Genomic DNA, 25,160 nt, shown 5'->3' on the forward strand with positions numbered 1-25,160 from the left:
CGTGCCGCAGCCATGAAATTCTATGTATATATATATATATATATATATATATATATATATATATATATATATATATATATATATATATATATATATATATATATATATATATATATATATATATATATATATATATATATATATATATATATATATACACACACACACATATATACATATACACATACATATATCCATATATATATATATATATATATATATATACACATACATATATCCATATATATAAATATATATCAGGTTTTTATTACCCAGACTAATGGAAGTCATAGTCTGAAGTTGGTAGTCAACTATAGTATTAGAGTTTGTAACTTGAACTAGAGATATAGGGCAACGTTAAATTGATTCAGCCCCATGAATATGCCAAGAGCTGCTATAAAAATGTGTAAGCAACATTACATTTTAACAAACCAGAAAGTCTCTTACTTGATTAGGCGAACACAGCAGGAGCAATTATAGGCAAAAATCCAGGCAATAGATGATGCTGCAAAACATACAAAATAGAAGACGGGACCATGCAAGTTCCATATAGTAGCATAAGAAATTATAAACAGGTGCAAAATACATTAGTTGTCTCAACCGACATAAACAGTGATTAAAATAATTAATTTGTAATTCATTCATTTTAATTGTAAAGATTGCAGATCGACACTTTATATATGTAACAGTCACTGTTCTGTTCTGTCACTGTTTTCTCATTCACATCAACTAATTTTGTATTTTTTTCTACAATTAACTATGCCAAAAAAATCATAACAGACATACCTTTTTTTAGTATTAGTTTAGTCGTGGATGTACACTGTATTGATTCGACATAAAATTTTCGCACCATGGTATTGTGCTTACAACAATACTATGTAGCATTAAGCTAGCTAATTGTGGACTAGCTTAATGCTACAACGTGCGCAGCATTTAGCATATAAAAGTCCGTTTTTTACAACAATTTAACAACCATATGCGGGAAATTAACCCCGTACTTTATCAACAAGTCACAGACAGTGTGCATTCTTATAGAATACTTTAAGAGCGACAACCTAAATGTTTATAAAAAAACAAAAGAATCGAGAGACATCGTGCAGCCGGGCCACGTTGTAGCTATAGCATGTTCCTTTTTTATTTATTTAAGAGGTCGGCGCCCGGAAGGGCTGCGACCTCGAGGAGCTCCTGCTAAATATGGAACATTAGGCAGAAATACCGGACAATTCTACAAACTTTATGGCTGGCTCACATCGTGGTCACTCCGTGATCACGTACGACCGCCAGACACTTCTGGATGTGGACATATCGGGCCGTTTTGGACTGATAGACGCGTGCTTGCTAGACCTGCTAACTAGCACGGGAATACTTCGACGGCTACATCCAGCGGCCTGTGAAGCAGGGGAGTATAGTAGCAGCGGGGGCCGTCTACGGAGCAGACGCCAGCGGTGTGATCGGAAACGCGGATGCCGAGCGGGGCTAAAAACAAAGCAGAAGGCTAATCCCCACAGAACACCACTCCCTCCATCCTGAAGCCGGATTTAAATGGAAGATGCGAGACTACCGGTCTGGGTAAGGAGTCAGTTAAATTAGAACAAGTTTTTTCTGCTTTGAGTGTTTCAGTGTTGGACATGTGTTCTACTGAGGTGGCTAACTATGATGCGTGCAGTTTATCAAAGCAACAAACAAACAATCAGAAAATTCCCGTCGTATCAATTCCTAGATATGGTCGTAATTATACTAAATGCACTGGGCATAATAAACACAACATTATTAATATTGCTACTACGGATAATTTGATCAAAAATTCCCTAAAACAGCCCACTACCTATAATATAGGTTTTTTTAAACATTAGATCATTGTCTCCCAAAACGTTGTTAGTTAATGATATCATCAGAGACAACAATCTTAACGTCATCGGTCTTAGCGAAACCTGGCTTAAACCAAACGACTTTTTTGCGCTAAACGAGGCATGTGCTCCTAACTTTACACATGCGCATATTGCCCGTCCTCTTAAAAGGGGGAGGGGGGGGGGGGGGTCGCACTAATATACAATGAAAACTTTAACCTTAGTCCTAACATAAATAATAAATATAAATCGTTTGAGGTGCTTACTATGAGGTCTGTCACACCGCTGCCTCTACACCTGGCTGTTATCTACCGCCCCCCAGGGCCCTAATCGGATTTTATCAATGAATTCTCAGAGTTCGTTGCTGATCTAGTGACACACGCCGATAATATAATCATAATGGGGGACTTTAATATCCATATGAATACCCCATCGGACCCACCGTGCGTAGCGCTCCAGACTATAATTGATAGCTGTGGTCTCACACAAATAATAAATGAACCCACGCATCGCAACGGTAATACGATAGACCTAGTACTTGTCAGGGGTATCACCGTTTCCAAAGTTACGATACTCCCGTATACTAAAGTATTGCCCGATCATTACCTTATAAAATTCGAGGTTCAGACGCATGTTCGGCAAACTAATAATAATAATAACTGCTGTAGCAGCCGCAACATTAATACGGCCACAACGACAACTCTTGCTGACCTACTGCCCTCGGTAATGGCACCATTCCCAAAGTATGTGGGCTCTATTGATAACCTCACTAACAACTTTAACGACGCCCTGTGCGAAACCATTGATAACATAGCACCTCTAAAGTTAAAAAAGGCTCCAAAAAAGCGTACCCCGTGGTTTACAGAAGAAACTAGAGCTCAGAAATGATTATGTAGAAAGCTGGAACGCAAATGGCGCACGACTAAACTTGAGGTGCACCATCAAGCATGGAGTGATGGTTTAATAACTTATAAACGCATGCTTACCTTAGCTAAATATTACTCAAATCTCATCCGCCTTAATAAAAACAATCCTAAATTTTTGTTTAGTATAGTAGCATCGCTAACCCAACAAGGGACTCCTTCCAGTAGCTCCACCCACTCGGCCGATGACTATGAATTTCTTTAATAAGAACATTTAACTCATCAGAAAGGAGATTAAAGACAATGCGTCCCAGCTACAACTGGGTTATATTAACACAGATACGACCGTATATATGGCAGATACTGCCCTCCAAAATAGTTTCTCTCTTTTTGATGAAATAACATTACAAGAATTGTTACAACGTGTAAATGGAATAAAACAAACATGTTTACTTAACCCACTTCCTGGGAAACTTATCAAGTAGCTCTTTGTATTATTAGGTCCATCAGTGCTAAATATTATAAACTTCTCACTTTCCTCGGGCACTGTTACCCTGGCATTCAAAAAAGCAGTTATTCATCCTCTCTTTAAAAGACCTAACCTCGATCCTGACTTCATGGTAAACTACCGTCTCACCTTCCCTTTATTTCGAAAATCCTTGAAAAAATTGTTGCAGAGCAGCTAAATGAACCCTTAGCGTCTAACAATCTATGTGAAACCTTTCAATCCAGTTTCAGGGCAAATCACTCTTCGGAGACAGCCCTCGCAAAAATGACTACCCACACAGCAAGATACTCCTATACGGGTCCGCCTTCAAAACTCCTAGGCTGCTTAACTGTCACATTCGTATTTGCTCCTCCTAGGGGATCAACTCTGCCTCTGAAAATTGTATTTCGTGCCGCCCCGAGGATCTGCTAGCCCAATTGGATACAGAGCGGATGTACTGTTCCGTCTACGTGGCCGTGAGCCGGTGTTCGCGCATGCGCAGCCATTCACTTTCTGTATATCGACTTCGACGGACTTGCTGAGACGAATGTAAGTAATTTCTTGCTATATACATTCACAGTAAATATCGGCGCTTTTGTACTTCAAACATAATTATGTATGATTGTAATGACGTTTGATATTATAGGACTAAGTAAAACTTTTTATTCAGTAAAAAAAGGCTATTTTTTTAAAATGGAATAGCAATATATGATATAACATATTCTGCCGAAATTGCTATGGTAGTTAAAGTTAAGTTTCTTTCCTGTATATTTTAATGCGTCGCAGGCATGCTGCGGCTCGCGACGCAAATAAAATCAATCAATCAATCAATGTTTACTCATATAGCGCTAAATCACCAGTGTCTCAAAGGGCTGCACAAACCACTACGACATCCTCGGTAGGCCCACATAAGGGCAAGGAAAACTCACACCCATTGGGACGTCGGTGATAATGATGACTATGAGAACCTTGGAGAGGAGGAAAGCAATGGATGTCGAGCGGGTCTAACATGATACTGTGAAAGTTCAATCCATAATGGATCCAACACAGTCGCAAGAGTCCAGTCCAAAACGAATCCAACACAGCAGCGAGAGTCCCGTTCACACCGGAGCCAGCTATCACTCCATGCTTGATGGAAAACCTCAAGTTTAGTCCCGCGCCATTTGCTTTCCAGCTTTCTACATGATCATTTCTGAGCTCTAGTTTCTTCTGTAAACCATGGGGTACGCCTTTTTGGAGCCTTTTTTAACTTCAGCGGTGCTATACTATCAATGGTTTCGCGCAGGGCATAGTTAAAGTTGTTAATGAGGTTATCAATAAAGTCCACATACTTTGGGAATGGTGCCATTACCGAGGGCCATTACCGAGGGCAGTAGGCCAGCAAGGGTCGTCGTTGTGGCAGCATTAATGTTACGGCTGCTATAGCAGTTATTATTATTATTAGTAGCTTGCCGAACATGAGTCTGAACTTCGTATTTTATAAGGTAATGACCGGACATTACTTTAGTGTACGGGAGTATCATAACTTTGGAAACGGTGATACCTCTGACAAGCGCTAGGTCTATCGTATTACCGTTGCGATGCGTGGGTTCATTTATTATTTGTGTGACACCACAGCTATCAATTATAGTCAGGAGCGCCACGCACGGTGGGTCCGATGGGGTATTCATATGGATATTAAAGTCCCACATTATAATTATATTATCGGCGTGCGTCAATAGATCAGCAATGAACTCTGAGAATTCACTGATAAAGTCCGAATAGGGCCCTGGGGGGCGGTGTATAACAGCCAGGTATAGAGGCAGCGGTGTGACAGACCTCATAGTAAGCGCTTCAAATGATTTATATTTATTATTTAAGTTATGACTAAGGTTAAAGTTTGGTTGTATATTAGTGCGAACCCCCCCTTTTAAGGGGACGGGCAATATGCGCATTCGTATAGTTAGGAGGAGATGCCTCATTTAGCGCAAAAAAGTCGTCTGGTTTAAGCCAGGTTTTGCTGAGACCGATGACGTTAAGATTGTTGTCTCTAATGACCTCATTAACTAATAACGTTTTGGGAGACAATGATCTTATGTTTAAAAAGCCCATATTATAGGTAGTGGGTGTTTTAAGGAGTTTTTGATAAAAATTATCAGTAGTAGCAATATTAATAATGTTGCGTTTATTATGCATAGTGCACTTAAAATAATTGTGACCATATCTAGGAATTGATATGACGGAAATTTTCAGATTGTTTGCTTGGTGTTGCGATAAACTGACCGCATCATAATTTGCCACCTCAGTAGAACGCATGCCCACTCTGACACAGTCATAGCAGAAAAAAACATTATGTGAGTTGTGTATTATTCTAAGAAAATTGCTATGTGTGCAAGGATTATCCAGCCTGGTGCCGGCTAGTTCTAATTTAACTGACTCCTCACCCAGACTAGCAGTCTCTGTAATTGCTCTAGTGCAGTTAGTCAAGTGTGACTCAAAGAGAAATCTATGTTCCTAGACAAGATGATAACGCCTTCCCGGTTAGGGTGAAGGTCGTCTCTCATCAGCAAGCCAGGTTCGCCCCAGAAAGAGGGCCAATTATCAATATAAGTTGGTCCCTGTTGTCTACAAAAGCTAGCCACCCACTTATTAAGCGAGACTAATCTGCTATACCTCTCATCATTGCCTCTCGCTAAAGATTTCACCTTCTGGTTGTTACTGATGTCCATTTCCTTCAGCTCGCCCACAACGTGGTCAAAATACCAACTGCACGAGTTGCCGGAACCCGGTTGGAACGCTAGTCACGATGGCCTGGGTGCCCATGGCGCACCGCGCACTTGGCGTGGCAGGCATGGGCCCCGGCACTTCAGCCGACCTCGGGTCCACCGCCTTCACAGCAGGCCTTGGGGCGTCCGAGACAGGTTTGTCCACAACAGGGATTGCCGGAGCCGAGCCCTATTCAGCCGCAGAGCTGATGGACACAGAGGAGTGGGGGACCCTGAGGTCCAGCAGTCCGCTGTGCCGACGCAATGGAGGATAGTAACTGGCACCGGCTTGTAGACAGTTCCAGCGGAGCACTGATGTACTCCACTTGTTAGGAAGGACAGCCGTGGCAGCGTGTCCCAGCGGCACCTGCCGCACACGAAGGCGTGGCGCAGTGGGAGAGTGGCCGTGCGCAACCCGAGCGTCCCTGGTTCAAATCCCACCTAGTACCAACCTCGTCACGTCCGTTGTGTCCTGAGCAAGACACTTCACCCTTGCTCCTGATGGGTGCTGGTTGGCGCCTTACATAGCAGCTCCCTCCATCAGTGTGTGAATGTGTGTGTGAATGGGTAAATGTGGAAGTAGTGTCAAAGCGCTTTGAGTACCTTGAAGGTAGAAAAGCACTATACAAGTACAACCCATTTATATTTATTTATATATATATATATATATATATATATGTATATATATATATATATATATATATATATATATATATATGTATATATATATATATATATATATATATATATATATATATATATATAAATATTAGGGGTGTAACAGTACGTGTATTTGTATTGAACCGTTTCGGTACGGGGGTTTTGGTTCGGTTCAGAGGTGTACCGAACGAGTACACATGCTAGCAGCGACCGGGCTAGGACAACATGTATAAGCCAGAGCTGGAAGACCCTCCTGCTTCGATAAGATCTCCCGTTTGGGAACACTTTGGCTGCGCAATACAACAATGAAGGACGGAGGTTTGCCGAGATTGTTCAGCAGCTGCTTTTGTCAACACGTCAAACATGTGTTGCACTTTTGCTGCTTCCGGCTCCCAGAGTGTCTCCCCTGCGCTCGAGGAGCGGAAGGGACGGCGTGGCGCAGTGGGAGAGTGGCCGTGCGCAACCCGAGGTTCTCTGGTTCAATCCCCACCTAGTACCAACCTTGTCACGTCCGTTGTGTCCTTGAGCAAGACACTTCACCCTTGCTTCTCATGGGTGCTGGTTAGCGCCTTGCATGGCAGCTCCCTCCATCAGTGTGTGAATGTGTGTGTGAATGGGTAAATGTGGAATTAGTGTTAAAGCGCTTAGAGTACCTTGAAGGTAGAAAAGCGCTATACAAGTAAATAAATGATAAATGGGTTGTACACGTACAAGTACAACCCATTTATCATTATTTATCTATTCTTCAGTAAGAGACCAAAGGCTTAATAAGTTAAGTCATTCATTTACTTTTCAATACGCATGTCGCATTCAGGGTCATGGGAGTCCTAGTACCACTTTTGTACTCGTCTATCAGAGCGAAATGCATTGGGAAATGCTAAGGGAGAGAAGATACCATCATAGAAAAATACCCTTAAGTCCCAACTGAAATCCACAGCATGATGAGTCCAATGTGTGTAGTGATGGAGTAAAGGACACAGCTGCTTCCACTGGCCTCCAGCTGTTTCTTATGTGTGTCGAGTCAGCGTAAGTGCTGCAGATTTATGATCTCATGACATTTGAAGCCATTGATTGAGAAACATTTTCATTTTAAGCATTTTACATTGTTCTTTTGTAGGTTGACTTTTGTTTTTATTCTGGTTACCTTTTTTTTGTCTCTGCCTGTCCTGACCAGGTTTGGGTATCCTCAGTGACAGAGATCGGCCTGGAGAACTTAAGGGCGATGGACCGAGACACTCCCTCCGAGGAGCTCCACTTCATGGTGACGCCCCCTAGCATTGGACACTTGACCGTGAAGAATGCTCCCATGAAAGCAGTGCTCAATTTCACCCAGGCCCACATAGACCAGGGACAGCTGCTGTTTGTGCACAACGGTGAAGGCCTTTTCGATTGGCTCGTGTCAACAATCATTCACTCAGTCATGTGCCAAGAAGCAGGAAGTAACTGTAGGATCTGGTTTCTTTCAGGTGCCATGTCTGGAGGGTTCAATTTCCAGGTTAACGACGGTGTGAATTTTTCTCCAAGACAGATCTTCAGCATCACCGCAACAGCATTGGTTCTCAGTTTGCAGAGAAATCGTCCTCTCAAGGTGTTTCCAGGTAAATAAAACATTTTCTTAGGTGTTTTTGAGGAATTAAAACAAAATAAGTTGATTACTAGAGGTGGGAATTTTCGAGCACCTCATTATTTGATTTGAATCCGATTTTTGGGGTGACAATTCCACAAAAAATGATATTAAAAACCTTTTCAAAAACAGGTACCTATTACAAAACCTCTTGGCTGCTGATGTATGACCTAAATGTGCAGTGTTGGCCTGAAAAACGTCTCTTTAAAAAAAAATGTTTTCCCATTTTATTTACAAAAAAAATCACATAATATTAATCAGGCTAATGAAAAAATATTACAGCAACTCCAACCCAATCCCAGCTGTACAATATTTAGGATATAAATTAAAAAACAGTATAAATACAATACTAAATAAATACAATACTAAAAAAAAAAAAAAAGGAAAGGCAAAAATTAATAAAAGAAATGGGATCAATAAAAATCATCATATCAATATCAACAGTAGTTGTTTAATGCTTTCAATGCAAACATATTTTATTTTTTTAGTTTCTAAAAAATATATATTTTTAAATTGATTCTCTAAAATTATGGATCGATTTAGAATCTTATTCAATACAAATTGCGATTTGGATGTAAATCGATTTTTTGAGCACCCCTAGTAATACTAATATATCAATCATACCTGTACGCAGGTATATTGAATAACTTCCCATCCATCAATTTCTACCGCATGTCCCTCTCGGGGTCGCGGGGGGTGCTGGAGCCTATCTCAGCTGCATTAGGGTGGAAGGTGGCGTACACCCTGGACAAGTCGCCACCCCATCACAGGGCCAACACAGACAAACAGACAACGTTCACACTCACATTCACACACTTGGACCAATTTAGTGTTGCCAATCAACCTATCCCCAGGTGCATGTCTTTGGCGGGGGGAGGGAGCCGGAGGACCGGGAGGGAACCCACGCAGTCACGGGGAGAACATGCAAACTCCACACAGAAAGATCCAGAGCCCGGGATTGAACTCAGGACCTTCGTATTGTGAGGCAGATGCACTAACCCCTGCCCACCGTGCTGCCCATTGAATAGCTTATCTTCCTAAATGATTCAACCCCCTGCTGCTGGATTCTGTTTTGAAAAAAATCAGAGATGGTTTGAATTGAAATCATTCCCTATTACTGGCGATAAATGTAGAGCAGGGATCATCAACTTGAGGACCTGTGTCTTTACCCAGATGCCGTCTCATACATACCTGGATTTATAGTCCATTAACTATTGAAGTACTTGAAGTTTTGACAATGTGCTTCTATTTCTAAGCGCATCTTATATTATGAAGACTTTTCGGTACTGGTTCATCGGATCAGAAAATACACTGACCAATTGGTTGTGAGTTAATCCAGCCCAGAGTATACTGCTCGTTCAATCAATATGTGCATTGCAGGCGGTTAACATGGCGAATCTCAATGCAGAGACAGGCAAGTGAGAAGTGAAGCGAGTGACACGCGTGATAGCCACGGAAATAAGGAGGACACGAGTGAGATTTATACGCAGAGGGAAGACAAAGAAGACACGTGAGCGTTAGAAGAGAAAAAAAAGAGCGATACGTCCCCGCTTCTTACTTCTGCCTTCCTTTAAGAGGACATCGACGAAGGACACAGAAAAACATGACACTATGGAATAAGTGGACAGCAAAAACAGTGCTTTTAAGCTGGAATGTATGATCTCATTTATGTTCATTCTTTCCTCTGCAAGCACAAAACTAGTTTGTTTCATATTTAAAATGTCATTTCACATTGCCATTGTTTTTTTTTTTTTTCAATTAGTGTTAACGTTTAGTATTTTGTTCCCAAAACCTTCCTTTCTTTCGCACAGAAAGTAAACCTAAATTAAACATGTCAAAGTTTTGTTGTGAATGATTCATCAATAAAATACACAGAAGTGGTTTGCTTCATCCTATGCTCCTTTTGACATACCATACTTTTCAAACTGTAAAGCACACATAAAATCCTTTCATTTTCTTATAAATTAACAGTGCGCCTTATAACCCGGTGCGCCCAATGTACGGAATAATTCTGGTTGTGCTTACCGACCTCGAAACAATTTTAAAAAACAAAAGACTAAAACATTAAATGTTCCATTGAAAGTAAATAACATTACTTTACACAAAGCACTCAAACACCTGTCAAAATGTTTTATTATGACTTAGAAGCTGCACCGCTTGATGGATTGTTGGCCCATTATAGCTACCGTAGTCAGAGATACAAGTATTACTATGGTTTGTGTATTAGGACTGCAAAATTGCACCCATTAGCAGACATTATCGGGGTTTTGTTTCACAATATTATGCAAAACCAACTTTTCTTACATTCTGGTATTTGTTGATGTGTATTTCAGATCTGCATTAATCCTGAAAATTTGCGCAAGTCCGCCACTGTAGTCCTTGGGGATGCCGTAGTTGATAAGCTTCTTTTTCAATATCTTCTTGTTATGTGGCATTCACCCTCTGCTGTTACCATTTCTAATATATATTGTAAAGTTCTGGGCTTCACGGTGGCAGAGGGGTTAGTGCGTCTGCCTCACAATACGAAGGTCCTGCAGTCCTGGGTTCAAATCCAGGCTCGGGATCTTTCTGTGTGGAGTTTGCATGTTCTCCCCGTGAATGCGTGGGTTCCCTCCGGGTACTCCGGCTTCCTCCCACTTCCAAAGACATGCACCTGGGGATATGTTGATTGGCAACACTAAATTGGCCCTAGTGTGTGAATGTGAGTGCGAATGTTGTCTGTCTATCTGTGTTGGCCCTGCGATGAGGTGGCGACTTGTCCAGGGTGTACCCCGCCTTCCACCCGATTGTAGCTGAGATAGGCGCCAGCACCCCCCGCGACCCCGAAAGGGAATAAGCAGTAGAAAATGGATGGAAATTGATGGTGTAAAGTTCTAACTAAAGATGTCCGATAATGGCTTTTTTGCCGATATCCGATATTCCAATATTTTCCAACTCTTAATTACCGATTCCGAGATCAACCGATACCTATATATACATCCATCCATCCATCCATCCATTTTCTTCCGCTTATTCCCTTTGGGGTCGCGGGGGCCACTGATGCCTATCTCTGCTACAATCGGGCGGAAGGTGGTGTACACCCTGGACAAGCCGTACACCCTGGACAAGCCGCCACCTCATCACAGATAGAGGTTGGGGGGGGGGTGTATATTGTAGAGTCCCGGAAGAGTTAGTGCTGTAAGGGGTTCTGGGTATTTGTTCTGTTGTGTTTATGTTGTGTTACAGTGCGGATGTTCTCCCAAAATGTGTTTTTCATTCTTGTCTGGTGTGGGTTCACAGTGTGGCGCATATTTGTAACAGTGTTAAAGTTGTTTATACGGCCACACTCTGTGTGAACAGTATGGCTGTTGACCAAGTATATTTTGCATTCACTTGTGTGAAAAGCCGTAGATATTATGTGATTTGGCTGGCACGCAAAGGCAGTGCCTTTAAGGATTATTGGCGCTCTGTACTTCTCCCTACATCCGTGTACTACTCCGTACAGCGACGTGTTAAAACGTCATAAATGTTACTTTTTGAAACCGATACCGCTAATTGCCAATATTACATTTCAAAGCATTTATAATATCGTCAGTCCGATATTATTGGACATCTCTAGTTATAACTTATATCTCGCTATGGAAGCGCTAAAAACTACCAGTGTAGTGGGTTTACATAATTTTACCAATGAACTTTAGTTATTAGTAGGGGTGTGGGAAAAAATGGATTCGAATACGAATCAAATTGAATATGTTGTGTGATTCAGAATCGATTCTCATTTTTTAAAAATCGATTTTTTTTTAAATTTTATTTTATTTTTTTATTTATCAATCCAACAAGCCACTACACAGCAATACCATAACAATGAAATCCAATTCCAAAACCAAACCTGACCCAGCAACACTCAGAACTGCAATAAACAGAGCTATTGAGAAAGACACGAACACGACACAGAACAAACCAAAAGTAGTGAAACAAAAATTAATACTATCAACAACAGTATCAATATTAGTTATTATTTCAGCATAGCAGTGATTATAAATCCCTCATTGACATTATCATTAGACATTTACAAAAATAAAAATAAAAGAACAATAGTGTCACAGTGGCTTACACTTGCATCGCATCTCATAAGCTTGACAACACAGTGTCCAATATTTTCACAAAGATAAAATAAGTCATATTTTTGGTTTGTTTAATAGTTAAAACAAATTTACATTATTGCAATCAGTTGATAAAACATTGTCCTTTACAATTATAAAAGCTTTTTTTTTTTTAATCTACTACTCTGCTTGCTTGTCAGCAGACTGGGGTAGAACCTGCTGAAATCCTATGTATTAAATGAATACAGAATCGTTTTGAATCGGAAAAATATTGTTTTTGAATCGAGAATAGAATCGAATAGAAAAAATCGATATATTATCGAATCGTGACCCCAAGAATCGATATTGAATCGAATCATGGGACACCCAAAGATTCACAGCCTTAGTTATTGGAGAGCTCCGGTTGGACGTTTTTTCACGGGACACCTTTCCGGCGTTGTTGCACTAGTGAATGAGAAGATGTTACTCCGTTGTTGATTCAAGTAAAGTCTGAATGTAATTAAAACAGTTAACTCCATCTTTTGACACTTCTTCCACTCCCGTCCTTGCACGCTACACCGCTACAACAAAGACGACAGGGAAAAGACGCTGCCTAAGGTGAGCCACGTAAATAAGACCGCCCACAAAACAGCGCATCCTGAAGCGACTGTCATAAAGCAACTTGAAGATGGTCTGTAAAACATAATCTGTGCCACATTTTGACCAAGGAACCACCATTACATGTAATGTAGACCAAAAGAAAGTGTTTTACGTTTACAAAAAAATCATGATGTGACCCCTTTAATGCGCCTTATCAACCGGTGCGCTTTTTGTATGAATAGACCCACTCATCGGCAGTACGCCTTATTATCCGGTGCGCCCTATGGTCCAGAAAATACAGTATGTTGAATTGGGTAACTGTGACCAATTGATTTGCCTTAAAGTAAACAAATACATCCTAACCATAATCATTATGACACAAAGCACAATGTTTTTGACCAAATATACACATCATTTCTGAACTGATGTCTTAAATAAATAAGCACTCACAGAACATAAAATGGAATATAAACTAAACTAATTTGTATTTCAGTGGTTCTTAATAATAACCTAATGGTGTTCAAATTGTGGCCAAAGGAAAAATGTTTGCTCCTTTTTTTTTTCTTTTCCGTTTTTGAAAAGCAAATATTTTATTTGAGGACCACTGACCAAGGGTGAATGCTGATTTTTAGTTTTTTTTTAACCCCAGCCTCCCTGCTCCCCTAAACAGTTTAAGCGGTACAAAATTCCTCTCTGCTGTTAACTTAGCTTTGACTTAACTGCAGCACAGAACATAAATTAAACAACAGACTGCTGCTCTCATGGAGAAAAAACCAACAGATTTAAAAACGGTTTTATTTCCTGTGTCATCAAAATGTATTACTCTTCACTCCAGGTATGGAGTCTTTTGACGTTGTCTTGATCTACAGTAGTTACTCTCTTCAGCATGAAACTTGCAGTTCTCAGCCAAAACGCCAAGGGACAGTGTTTCCTAAAGGAGCAACCACAGCTGGCATTGACTAGATATTTACCTCCTTGTGTGGTACTGTGCAATGATGACAGCAACATCCAGTCTGTTGTTGGCGCTTGAACTATTTGCTCAGAAACTTGACTGTTAATGGTACATGTTGTTTTGAAAAACACCTGGAGGACAAATAGTTTGTGAGGTTGCAGCTCTGCAACCTGGGATTGAGTCGTGGCGTATAAAACGACATAGCAATAACCCAATAGGGTTATTGCTATGCTAAGAACCTGTTTCCATTCATGTGCAACATTTTTGTGGAAGTCAAGCATCACTTCGAACAATCTGCAAACAACACATTGCATCAAGATATTAAGTTCATGCAAATGTATAATCCCTTGTTCTTTCTCTTAAACAATAATGTGTGCATTTTTAATCATAACATGGGGTTTCTTTTGTTTAGGGACCCTCTTTAGCAAATGCTGACCAATTGTAGCTCTGCTGTTCGCCATACAATGCGGCGGATGGAGATGAAAAATGAAAATGTTCAGCAATATGACTTTCTGCCTTGAATATAATAATTTTTAATATTTTATCCATACTTCATTAGGGTTAGGCAAAATGGCTGAAAAATGTATTACAATTTAAGTGTTTATATCAGTTGATATCGATAGTTATTGGTGTTTTTTTAACTATCTAAAATAAGGACTAGGAACAAATATATAAAATGTGAATGTTTGTATTTCTAATGTAACCTTCCTCTGATTATAGTCCCCTCAGCTATCAAGGCAGAACAAAAAGGAAATGTCAACACAACCATGGAAATCACTCAATGCCAACAACATTCTAAAATCACATTGAACACTTAAAAATAAGCTCTTAAAATGAATGTGCAAATAAGGAGTAAGTAAGAAATGCTTAATAAAGTGTAAAACAATAGTGCAAAGTGTGAAAATGTAAACAGAGAAGCCTGAGAACTATTTTTTTTGCAGGAGTGCAAGGAAGTGCTCCGAAGGGTGTGCTCTAAAGTGGTGTAGTATTGTGTTGGTTAGGCTGAACATATTCTGAAATCCCAAAAAGAGGATACATATATATGCGTGCCAAGGCGGGCAGCACGCCTAAGTTAAAATTAGCCACTGATACTTGAACTTGCTTTATAAATAATAAATGTATTTAAATAAAGCATTTTTTCTCCTCTGTTGACAGCAGTGTTGGCACTAGGAATTTTCAAAATGGGGTCCCATGGACCCCATCAAGTCATAAAAATGGGGTCCCACAATACATTTTTGGCCTCCCACTTTTTTGTAAGCATTTTGAAAACCTGATAAAAGTATGCATTGTCCTGTTATATCTCACGTTTTATACTGTGTTTTGGAAAAAGGTTGTCATAAACGTTACTTAATTCATTAAAAGAAATAATATAAAAAGAATACATATTTGTATGCATATGTAAATGTATTCAGTTATAAACATTAATTCACTTTCTTCTTTCCTTCATGGATCTAAAATTTACCACTGCTGGTAGTTTTTTCTATGTTTTTATTTAATAAGTGGTAGGTGTATTTATTTCAGTATAAAAGTGTAAAACATGCTTTGCTTTTGTGATGAAATGATGATAATGGTGTGCCAGGGCATACATACGTTTTATACTTAAGGCTTAAATCTCTAGAGTCTACATCAACTTCCAATCTATTCCTCATTTCAAAATGTTTTAGTTTTTTTTTTTATGTTGTTTTTTTGTTTGTTTGTTTTCCGCCCTTTTTTGTCAAACAGAACTATGTTTTTTTTCATGGCAAACACACAAAATATGCAAAATATTCCACCAAAAATATTTTTCAAAGTGGAATATTTGATGTGACGTATTCGGGGTTGAGGTGGGGAGTGGTTGGGGGTAGCGAGGGGGGGTTATTTTGTGGCATCCCGGAAGAGTCAGTGTTGCAAGGGGTTCTGGGTATGTAATCTGTTGTGTTTATGTTGTGTTACAGTGCGGATGTTCTTCCAAAATGTGTTTGTCATTCTTGTTTGGTGTGGATTCACAGTGTGGTGTATATTTGTTACAGTGTTAAAGTTGTTTATACGGCCACCCTCAGTGTGACCTGTATGGTTGTTGAACAAGTATGCCTCAATTGACAATAATTCTACTGTCTCTTTCTCTCGCTCTCTCTGTCTCTGCCCATCCCTCACGAATATTGCTGGTGCTCACACCTTCACAATATGTTTTGTTTTTAACCCCTCTTAGCCCTGTGCGTACATTGAAAATACATGCAACCTTTACACAAAACGCCAGACATTTGAGGTATTTCGAAACCTCGCCCAGACACCCTGGACAGTCCTGCAAACGAGGACATGTCCGGGGAAAAGAGGACGTATGGTCAGTCTAGTCTTGGTGGGTAAAATAACTTTGCATAATTGCACGACTGAATAACCTGATTGCTCAGAAAGTCATGTGTTCATCCATCAATCCATCCATTTTCTACCGCTTGTCTCTTTTGGGGTCACGGGGGGTCGCTGGAGCCTATCACAGCTGCATTCGGGCGGTAGGCAGCGTACACCCTGGACAAGTCGCCACCTCATCGCAGGGCCAACACAGATAGACAAAATTCACACTCACATTCACACACTAGTGCCAATTTAGTGTTGCCAATCAACCTATCCCCAGGTGCATGTCTTTGGAGGTGGGAGGAAGTCGGAGTACCTGTAGGGAACCCACGCAGTCACAGGGAGAACATGCAAACTCCACACAGAAAGATTCCGAGCTCGGGATTCAACTCAAGACTACATAGGACCATCGTATTGTGAGGCAGATGCATTAACCCCTGTTCCACCATGCTGCCGTCATGTGTTCATACAAGTTTAAATTTGGGAATGTCTTTTTTTTAACGTGGAAAGTGTTTATGTCTCGTCTATTCATGTTACAGCTAGCTTAACGTGCTAGCTAGCACGTTAAGCGAGCTAGAACTAACTTGCTTCTCCGATAAATTTGCAGTGTCCGTGATTTTGTCAGTGTTATCAATCACAGTTTTGCCATAATTTTAATTTAAAATGATAATATGAACTTTGAGATGTTTTACCAAGGTTTATTATTTTACCGTTTATTGTTACATTTCTAATCCCAATATAAATTTATATAATTGTATTGCCTAACCCTTTAATTGATTATTCTATTTTATCTCTTACCTATTGACCCTGTATTCTGTGCTGCTATTGCTACTGTTGCTGCTTTTGGAACATTCATTTCCCTGAAGGCACACGCCCAGAGGATCAATTAGGTCCAATCTAAAATAAAGACAATATTCTTTTCTTCAATATAAATTTGTCAGGCAGTTTCTCAGTTAATACACTCCTGTCATTAATTTGATCTATTGTATTCAGGCTCTTCAAGGGCAATTTCCAGTAATGAACTACAAGTAGTGACCAACGACGTCAGCGATATCTCTAACCGCACAATTACATTCAGTGTGACACGGCATCCGAAGCTGGGACGCTTGGTAAGGAAGCATCCTGATAATTCCACAGTTGACATCTCCACGTTCACGCAGGACATGGTGAGTAAGGGACTAAAGTCACATTTCAGCAATTGGGAGAAACTATTTTTGAGGCATTAATGCGTTCTTTGTGATTTTTCTACCACAGCTGAATCGGAAAGAAGTTTTGTACATTCAAAACCCGATTGAGTTAGTGGGTTGGGAAGCCATAGATTCACTGACATTCTCTGTGGCATCACCACCTTCGTCTCTGGAGAGTCAGACCTTCAAAATTGATATCTCTTATGAGAATACAGGACCTGAACACAACACAGTTCTTTTGGCAAACACAGGTAACAAACATGATATTCCAAACTTAAGATCAAATTCAAAAATTATAACAGGATGTTTTCTTGTTCCCAGGTGGTAGAGTGACAGAAGGTAAGAGTGTCATTATTGACGAGTCGAAGCTTGATGCCACGAACCTGATGTCGAAGCTACCAACGCCACAGAGGAGCTCCCATGAGGTCTGGTTCCAGCTGACATCGCTGCCGCGACACGGGGTCATTGTAGTGGGTGAACGAAACCTCACGAAAGAGAAGCCCAATTTTTCCCAGTTCATCGTCAACAAATACGGCATCACCTACAAGCATGATAACTCGGAGACAACAAAGGATTCCTTTGTCTTCAGCGCATGGGTAAACCCAAAGGGCAAAACAGCTCAACGGCCTTTAGATGACAGCGATGTTGTTGAGGAATCGTTCAACATTACGATCGTGCCTGTGAATGATCAGCCTCCTGTGTTGAAGACTAAAGCGCCGAGTCTAACTGTAGTACAAGGAGATACAGTAGCCATCAAGCCGGAGAACCTGAAAGTAGAAGACTTGGACAATCCACCTGATGATATTGTCTTCTCGGTAATTAGCGAGCCAAACAATGGTTACCTTTCTCTTGATGGACAACTGAATGAGTCGATTACAGCCTTCACCCAAGCCCAGATCAATAACGGAAGCGTTTATTTCATTCACGATGGTAGCCCTACTTCCGGTGTGTTCTACTTTAGTGTCACAGATGGCCACCATAAACCCATATACAAACTCTTCAACCTAGATGTGACAAAGATCACTATCTCGCTGGTCAATCACACGGGACTAACACTTAAGCAGGGGAGCACCGCCGTTTGCCTTCTTCAAGACAATCTCGCTGCCAAGACGAACGGGAGGAACACCACTATTCACTACCAAATTACAAGGCTGCCAAAGTTTGGCAAACTTCTCCTGGACAATCTTGAGGTGTCACAGTTTGAACAGGAAGATGTCCAGACTGGACGGCTCGCTTACCACATGACCAATCTTTCTTCTGCAGAAGACAGCTTTGAGTTCACCACCTTCACTTCTGAGGGGAATCTGAGTGCACAGGTGCTAAACATCACTGTCACACCTCTGATCCATGTTGGCAAAAGTGTGAGGGCACCCAGTGGGATTGCCTTAAAACTTAACTCCACTACCCTTGATGCTTCCAAATTGGCTGATATTTGTAGTTGTGATCCTGTATTTGAAATTATCTCCCACCCAAATTACGGAAAAGTGGTTCGACCGAATACAAAAAAAATTTTTAAATTTGAAACCATTGAGTCTTTCACTTTCCAGGATATCACACAAGAAAAGATAGCCTTGGAGTTGAATGCCAACATGACTGGATTTCAAGAAATAAATGACTCAATGGCATTTCTGCTAAAAGCTGAAAACAACCAACCTGCTAAAGGCGAGTTCCATTTTACCATTGTACCGTATGATCCTGTGGATCTTCCAACCACAAAGAGTCCTGTGCTGACCACATCAGCTCCCTCAATGACAACAATTCGGACTTCTAGAAATGGACCAACTTCCCTAGAGTGGTCCACAGCTGTCATTTACACCCAGCAACCAAGCAAAAACCAACAAAGATTCAAAGGACGCAACCGCTGGGGGAAGTCCAACAGAACAAGCATTTTCACAACAACTCTTGGCAAACCGACAACAGAAACGGATCATTTTCCCTTCATGAACACACCCGTTCGCGTGGAGTCTTACCCACAGAAGAGCTCCAACCCTCTACTGGTGATTTTACCACTGCTCGCTCTTCTGTTGCTTGTCATGATCTTTGTGGTGCTGGTTGTTTTTCTTCGACACCACCGGCGACGAAAGCAGAGAACCGGCACGCCAAATGAGCCCCCCCTTGCTGGTCTTTTAACCACCCATCCACACCTGGGCCAAACCCAGAGAAGCACCACCGTTCCCACAGTCACTGTCACCCCACTGAACCCCACCGACACAAGTAGCCCCGCACTCAGTCGGTTATTGGTTCAGAACCAGCGGCCACTCAATACCAACGCAGTTGATTCCAACATTCTCTTAAGCTCTTGGAATAGTGCTTCTCGCAACACATCCTTGCAAATCATACAGACTCCCACACTTCAGAGGAATCAGTATTGGGTTTAAGCCTAAACAGTTGCCACAAAGTGAGAAGCATTAAACTGTCCAAAAATGTCTTGCTAACATGGAAGAATTGAGATTCAATGGGAGTTGATTTATTAAACAGATACTTTATAAGCTAAGAAATTAGTTTTTTATGCAAGAAACCAGTGAAATACTACAATTTTGCTTATTAGACACCACTCTTGGGTTTGGTCTGTCTGCTGCTGACATCTCTTTTTACACAGTGGTACACATTTACAGTACATTCTGTGCTCCACCATAGGGTGCTGTTGTTGCTACTGAACACTAATGATTGATAAGGAATACAATCACTTCAACCAGATAACGATCGTCATTAAGACAAGCAACCTAATTTTAGTGCCTGACATTAATGGTTTTTAAACATCGCGATCTAGATTGACATATTTTCTAAATTATATTATTTTTTTCCTCAAATGTATATTTTTCATTTACAACATTTTATTTTTATGGTTGCAAGTGGGCCACCATGAAATTATATTTTAAGAATATATTTTTATAAGCCTGATGACACTGGATAAAAATTTAGCACTGGTAATATCATAGAGAACTTTTACAGCGTACTCGTTTTAGATTTACCTTAAGCCTAAGTAAGGCCCCTTCTACACTAAAGTTATCCAGGGTATATCCCACCTAACCTTGTCCTTGTCCACACACACAATGCCACCGTTTAAGACCCCCTGCCCCTCTGTCAGCCGGCGCAAAGCGACTTGGTACGCATGTCCGGGAAAAAAATGCACATGTCAGTCACCTCTGACCTGGAAGTGTACTCTTACCCTGTGTTTCAATGTAGTCTATTGCCACATTTCTTTCAACATTAAACCGTGTTTGCCTCACCATCAGCAGCCGTTAAACTGGCCCTATTGTAGAGAATCACACCTGAGCTATCATACATGAATCATATCTTTAATGGATGTATGAAGGTAAACAATGGGATAAAGAACATTTTACATCAATTAATCTAGGGATTGAGATATCTGATCAGAACACTGTGTTTGTAGGCTGAAATTGGCGGTGGTACTTGACGGCCGCAACCACTTCATGGCTTCACAATAGTTATGGAGTACAACATTAGATTTTGATTAATCGCTCGACATACATCGCGGACAATAACTAATAGTCTGCTTTGCATTCGCTGTTTTCTGTAGTCTTCCCTCGTCCACGGGAGCCCACATTCTCGTTGTTTTTAGCTAAGTACAATCACAGCTGAGCTGGACATTCAACAATTTTCATGCCGTTCCGCTGGCATATCCCACCAGTCTGCCGAACTTCCAAGCCTTATCCAAAACCGTCGCTCAACATTGCTATGTTACGTCTGAGATTTGTTGTATCTGAAATAGCTGCAATCGCATGTTAAGGTATTCATGTGATTTCCACAAGTGTCTGTACATGTGGAAGAAGGAGAAACACCGGCATGTCTGGATGACTCGCCTCCATCTTTTCAGTTGTTACCTCTGAGTTACGATACCGCTTGTTATGAAGCTAGCTGCGGCGCGTTTTTGTGACGTCACTTCCTGTGCTGTGTTGAGTGCGGCCTTTCTGGTGTCACTTCCACTCCGAACTCAGTTTGTAAATGATCGATGAGTACATACAAAGCTAAGAACCAGAGATTCAAAAAATACACGGCGCACTTACCTGTGTAAGTAAGAAGTAAGTACATTTTATTTATTAAGCGCTTTCCACAGATAAAATAACAAAGCACTGTATAAAACATAGGTGAAGTAAAACAACAATTAAATTAAAACAACAGGGGCAACATCATAAAAAGGATACAAAGTGGGTTCAAATTGATGGTTAAAAAATGCATTAACTGAAAGTTTTACTGAAAAGAGAAGTTTTCAAATGTTTCTTAAGCGTTTCAACACAGTCAACATCACAGAGGGACTGGTGCAAATTGTTCCAGAGTCTGGGAACTATAGCCTGGAATGCCAGGTCTCCACGGGTTTTAAAACAAGTTTTTGGGATCTTTAGAAGACCCTGGCCAGAATACCTGGAGGCTGCATGCATTATGAATAACAAGTCAGTGAGGTACTGAGGGGCCCCACCATGCAATGCACAGAAAGTCAGGACTGAAATCTTAAACTCAATGCGGAATTTGACTGGAAGCCAATGAAGACTGGATAAAATGGGGGTAATATGGGCTGTTCTGGGGTGCACCGGTCAAAAGTTTGGCAACCGCATTTTGTACAGTCAGAGGTCTCTTTAGCGTTGAAAAAGACTGAAAAGAGAATTGCAATAGTCAATACGAGACAAAATGAACGCGAGAATGATCATTTTGAGATCCAATTTTGACAACACATTTCTCGCTTTAGAAATATTTCTGAGAAGATAAAAACAGTTTTTGGTAAATTGACCGCAGTGACCCTCTAAAGACCTTGACTGATCAAAAACAACCCCAAAGTTTCTGAAGCTGCTTTTAACAGATTCACCCAGAGCTACAAGGAATTTCTTGATCAGGGGGATCTTTTTATCGGGAGCAATTGTCAGAATTTCCGTTTTATTAGAATTTATATGGAGGAAATATGAAAAAATTAGTAAAAAAATATCCAAGAAGGGGAACCTTAAATGTTGGGTTAGTGTGGCTGACACGGGGCTTAGGCTAAATAATTATTCGTTCAAGGAGTTATCCGGATTAATGTAGGCAGGGCCTTATTCTTAAGGGAGTTTGTCATCAACATGAGTGTTTGTCGTCTTTTTGAGCAGAGATGATTATTTTACACAAATTATTAAAGGGTGAGCTAGTATTTATAACTTGGGTTGTTTGAATATCATGGAAAAGCTGCTGTCAATGGAAGACTGAAACTGCTGTTAAAGACAACCACTGCTTGATATTTTTGGTACTGAACTGATTTAGATCCTTTATCTAATGTATTCTAGTTCTAATGTAACCCATAATATTTCAAATGGCATATATTATTTCCACCATATTTTTATTAAACCAGTTGAAAATGTATGCAAGGTTTATGGAATCACATTCCTTCCATTGTAGTAACTAAGTAAATATTTTGCTCGGCTTTACCATAGTTGACTATTTTTGGCACAAATAAAACGCGTATTATTATGGTTTGTTGTAATGTATAACTACCCTGCATTACACTGGCAACTGTTTCTTATATACAGTAGCTGGGAAAAGTATTGATACCCCTTAAACTTATTTGCGTTTTTTCATATTAAGACTACAAACAGAACACAATTTATATATATATATATATATATATATATATATATATATATATATACCAGTCCACAAAGCACATGTAGACTGGTTGGGCAAACTCCCATGCACCCTCAAGAACCCTGCCGAGAGTATAGAGCTGGTTCATAGTTCCACGACCAGGACGAAAACCACACTGTTCCTCCTGAATCCGAGGTTCGACTATCCGGCGTAGCCTCCTCTCCAGTACACCTGAATAAACCTTACCGGGAAGGCTGAGGAATGTGATCCCACGATAGTTGGAACACACCCTCCGGTCCCCCTTCTTAAAGAGAGGAGCCACCACCCCGGTCTGCCAATCCAGGGGTACCGCCCCCGATGTCCACGCGATGCTGCGAAGTCTTGTCAACCAAGACAGCCCCACAGCATCCAGAGCCTTAAGGAACTCCGGGCGGATCTCGTCCACCCCTGGGGCCTTGCCACCGAGGAGCTTTTTAACTACCTCAGCGACCTCAGCCCCAGAAATAGGAGAGTCCACCACAGAGTCCCCAGGCACTGCTTCCTCATAGGAAGACGTGTTGGTGGGATTGAGGAGGTCTTCGAAGTATTCCTGCCACCTATCCACAACATCCGCAGTTGAGGTCAGCAGAACACCATCCGCACCATACACGGTGTTGATAGTGCACTGCTTCCCCTTCCTGAGGCGGCGTATGGTGGTCCAGAATCGCTTCGAAGCCGTCCGGAAGTCGTTTTCCATGGCTTCCCCGAACTCCTCCCATGTCCGAGTTTTTGCCTCCGCGACCGCTGAAGCTGCACACCGCTTGGCCTGTCCACTGCCTCCGGAGTCCTATGAGCCAAAAGGACCCGATAGGACTCCTTCTTCAGCTTGACGGCATCCCTCACCGCTGGTGTCCACCAAGGGGTTTTAGGATTGCCGCCCCGACAGGCACCAACTACCTTGCGGCCACAGCTCCGATCTGCCGCCTCGACAATAGAGGTGCGGAACATGGTCCACTCGGACTCAATGTCCAGCACCTCCCTCGTGACATGTTCAAAGTTCTTCCGGAGGTTGGAATTGAAACTTTGTCTGACAGGAGACTCTGCCAGACGTTCCCAGCAGACCATCACAATGCGTTTGGGCCTCCCAGGTCTGTCCGGCATCCTCCCCCACCATCGCAGCCAACTCACCACCAGGTGGTGATCGGTAGAAAGCTCCGCCCCTCTCTTCACCCGAGTGTCCAAAACATGAGGCCGCAAATCCGATGACACAACTACAAAGTCGATCATGGAACTGCGGCCTAGGGTGTTCTGGTGCCAAGTGCACATATGGACACCCTTATGTTTGAACATGGTGTTTGTTATGGACAAACTGTGACGAGCGGCCATTCTTCCCAATCACGCCTCTCCAGGTTTCACTGTCGTTGCCAACGTGAGAGTTGAAGTCTCCCAGTAGGACAAGGGAATCACTCGGGGGAGCACTTTCCAGTACTCCCTCGAGTGTTCCCAAAAAGGGTGGGTACTCTGAACTGCTGTTTGGTGCGTAAGCACAAACAACAGTCAGGACCCGTCCCCCCCACCCGAAGGCGGAGGGAGGCTACCCTTTCGTCCACCGGGTTGAACTCCAACGTACAGGCTTTGAGCCGGGGAGAAACAAGAATTGCCACCATAGCCCCTCGCCTCTCACTGCCAGCAACGCCAGAGTGGAAGAGGGTCCAATCCCTCTCGAGAGAAGTGGTTCCAGAGCCCTTGCTGTGCGTCGAAGTGAGTCCGACTATATCCAGCCGGAATTTCTCGACTTCGCGCACTAGCTCAGGCTCTTTCCCCCCCAGTGAGGTGACGTTCCACGTCCCAAGAACTAGCTTCTGTAGCCGAGGATCGGACCGCCAAGTGCCCTGCCTTCGGCTGCAGCCCAGCTCACATTGCACCCGACCTCTATGGCCCCTGCTATGGGTGGTGAGCCCATTGGAGGGGTGACCCACGTTGCCTCTTCGGGCTGTGCCCGGCCGGATCCCATGGGAACAGGCCCGGCCACCAGGCGATCGCCATCGTACCCCAACTCCAGGCCTGGCTCCAGAGGGGGGCCCCGGTGACCCGCGTCCGGGCGAGGGAAATCTGGGTCCATGATTTTTCTTCTTCATAAAGGTCTTCGAGCTGCTCTTTGTCTGATCCCTCACCTAGAACCTGTTTGCCTTGGGAGACCCTACCAGGGGGCTTTATGCCCCCGGACAGCATAGCTCCTAGGATCATTGGGACACGCAAA

The 25,160-nt window shown here is 41.8% G+C and overlaps 1 protein-coding gene across 2 annotated transcripts in view; it reads left to right on the forward strand.

The window, feature by feature from the left end:
- The window catches only part of cspg4ba (chondroitin sulfate proteoglycan 4ba), a 90,450-nt gene extending 67,641 nt beyond the window's left edge, over positions 1–22,809 (forward strand). For both annotated transcript variants that reach the window (XM_061906166.1, XM_061906168.1), the window contains 5 exons: positions 7,776–7,974; positions 8,068–8,199; positions 17,160–17,332; positions 17,421–17,604; positions 17,675–22,809. In XM_061906166.1, coding sequence (XP_061762150.1) covers positions 7,776–7,974; positions 8,068–8,199; positions 17,160–17,332; positions 17,421–17,604; positions 17,675–19,731 — 2,745 coding nt within the window. In that variant the 3' untranslated portion in view covers positions 19,732–22,809. The remainder of the gene's footprint in view (positions 1–7,775; positions 7,975–8,067; positions 8,200–17,159; positions 17,333–17,420; positions 17,605–17,674) is intronic.
- Positions 22,810–25,160: the final 2,351 nt, after the last annotated feature.

This window comes from Nerophis ophidion, linkage group LG07 (assembly GCF_033978795.1).
Source record: "Nerophis ophidion isolate RoL-2023_Sa linkage group LG07, RoL_Noph_v1.0, whole genome shotgun sequence".
Taxonomy (NCBI): Eukaryota; Metazoa; Chordata; class Actinopteri; order Syngnathiformes; family Syngnathidae; genus Nerophis; species Nerophis ophidion.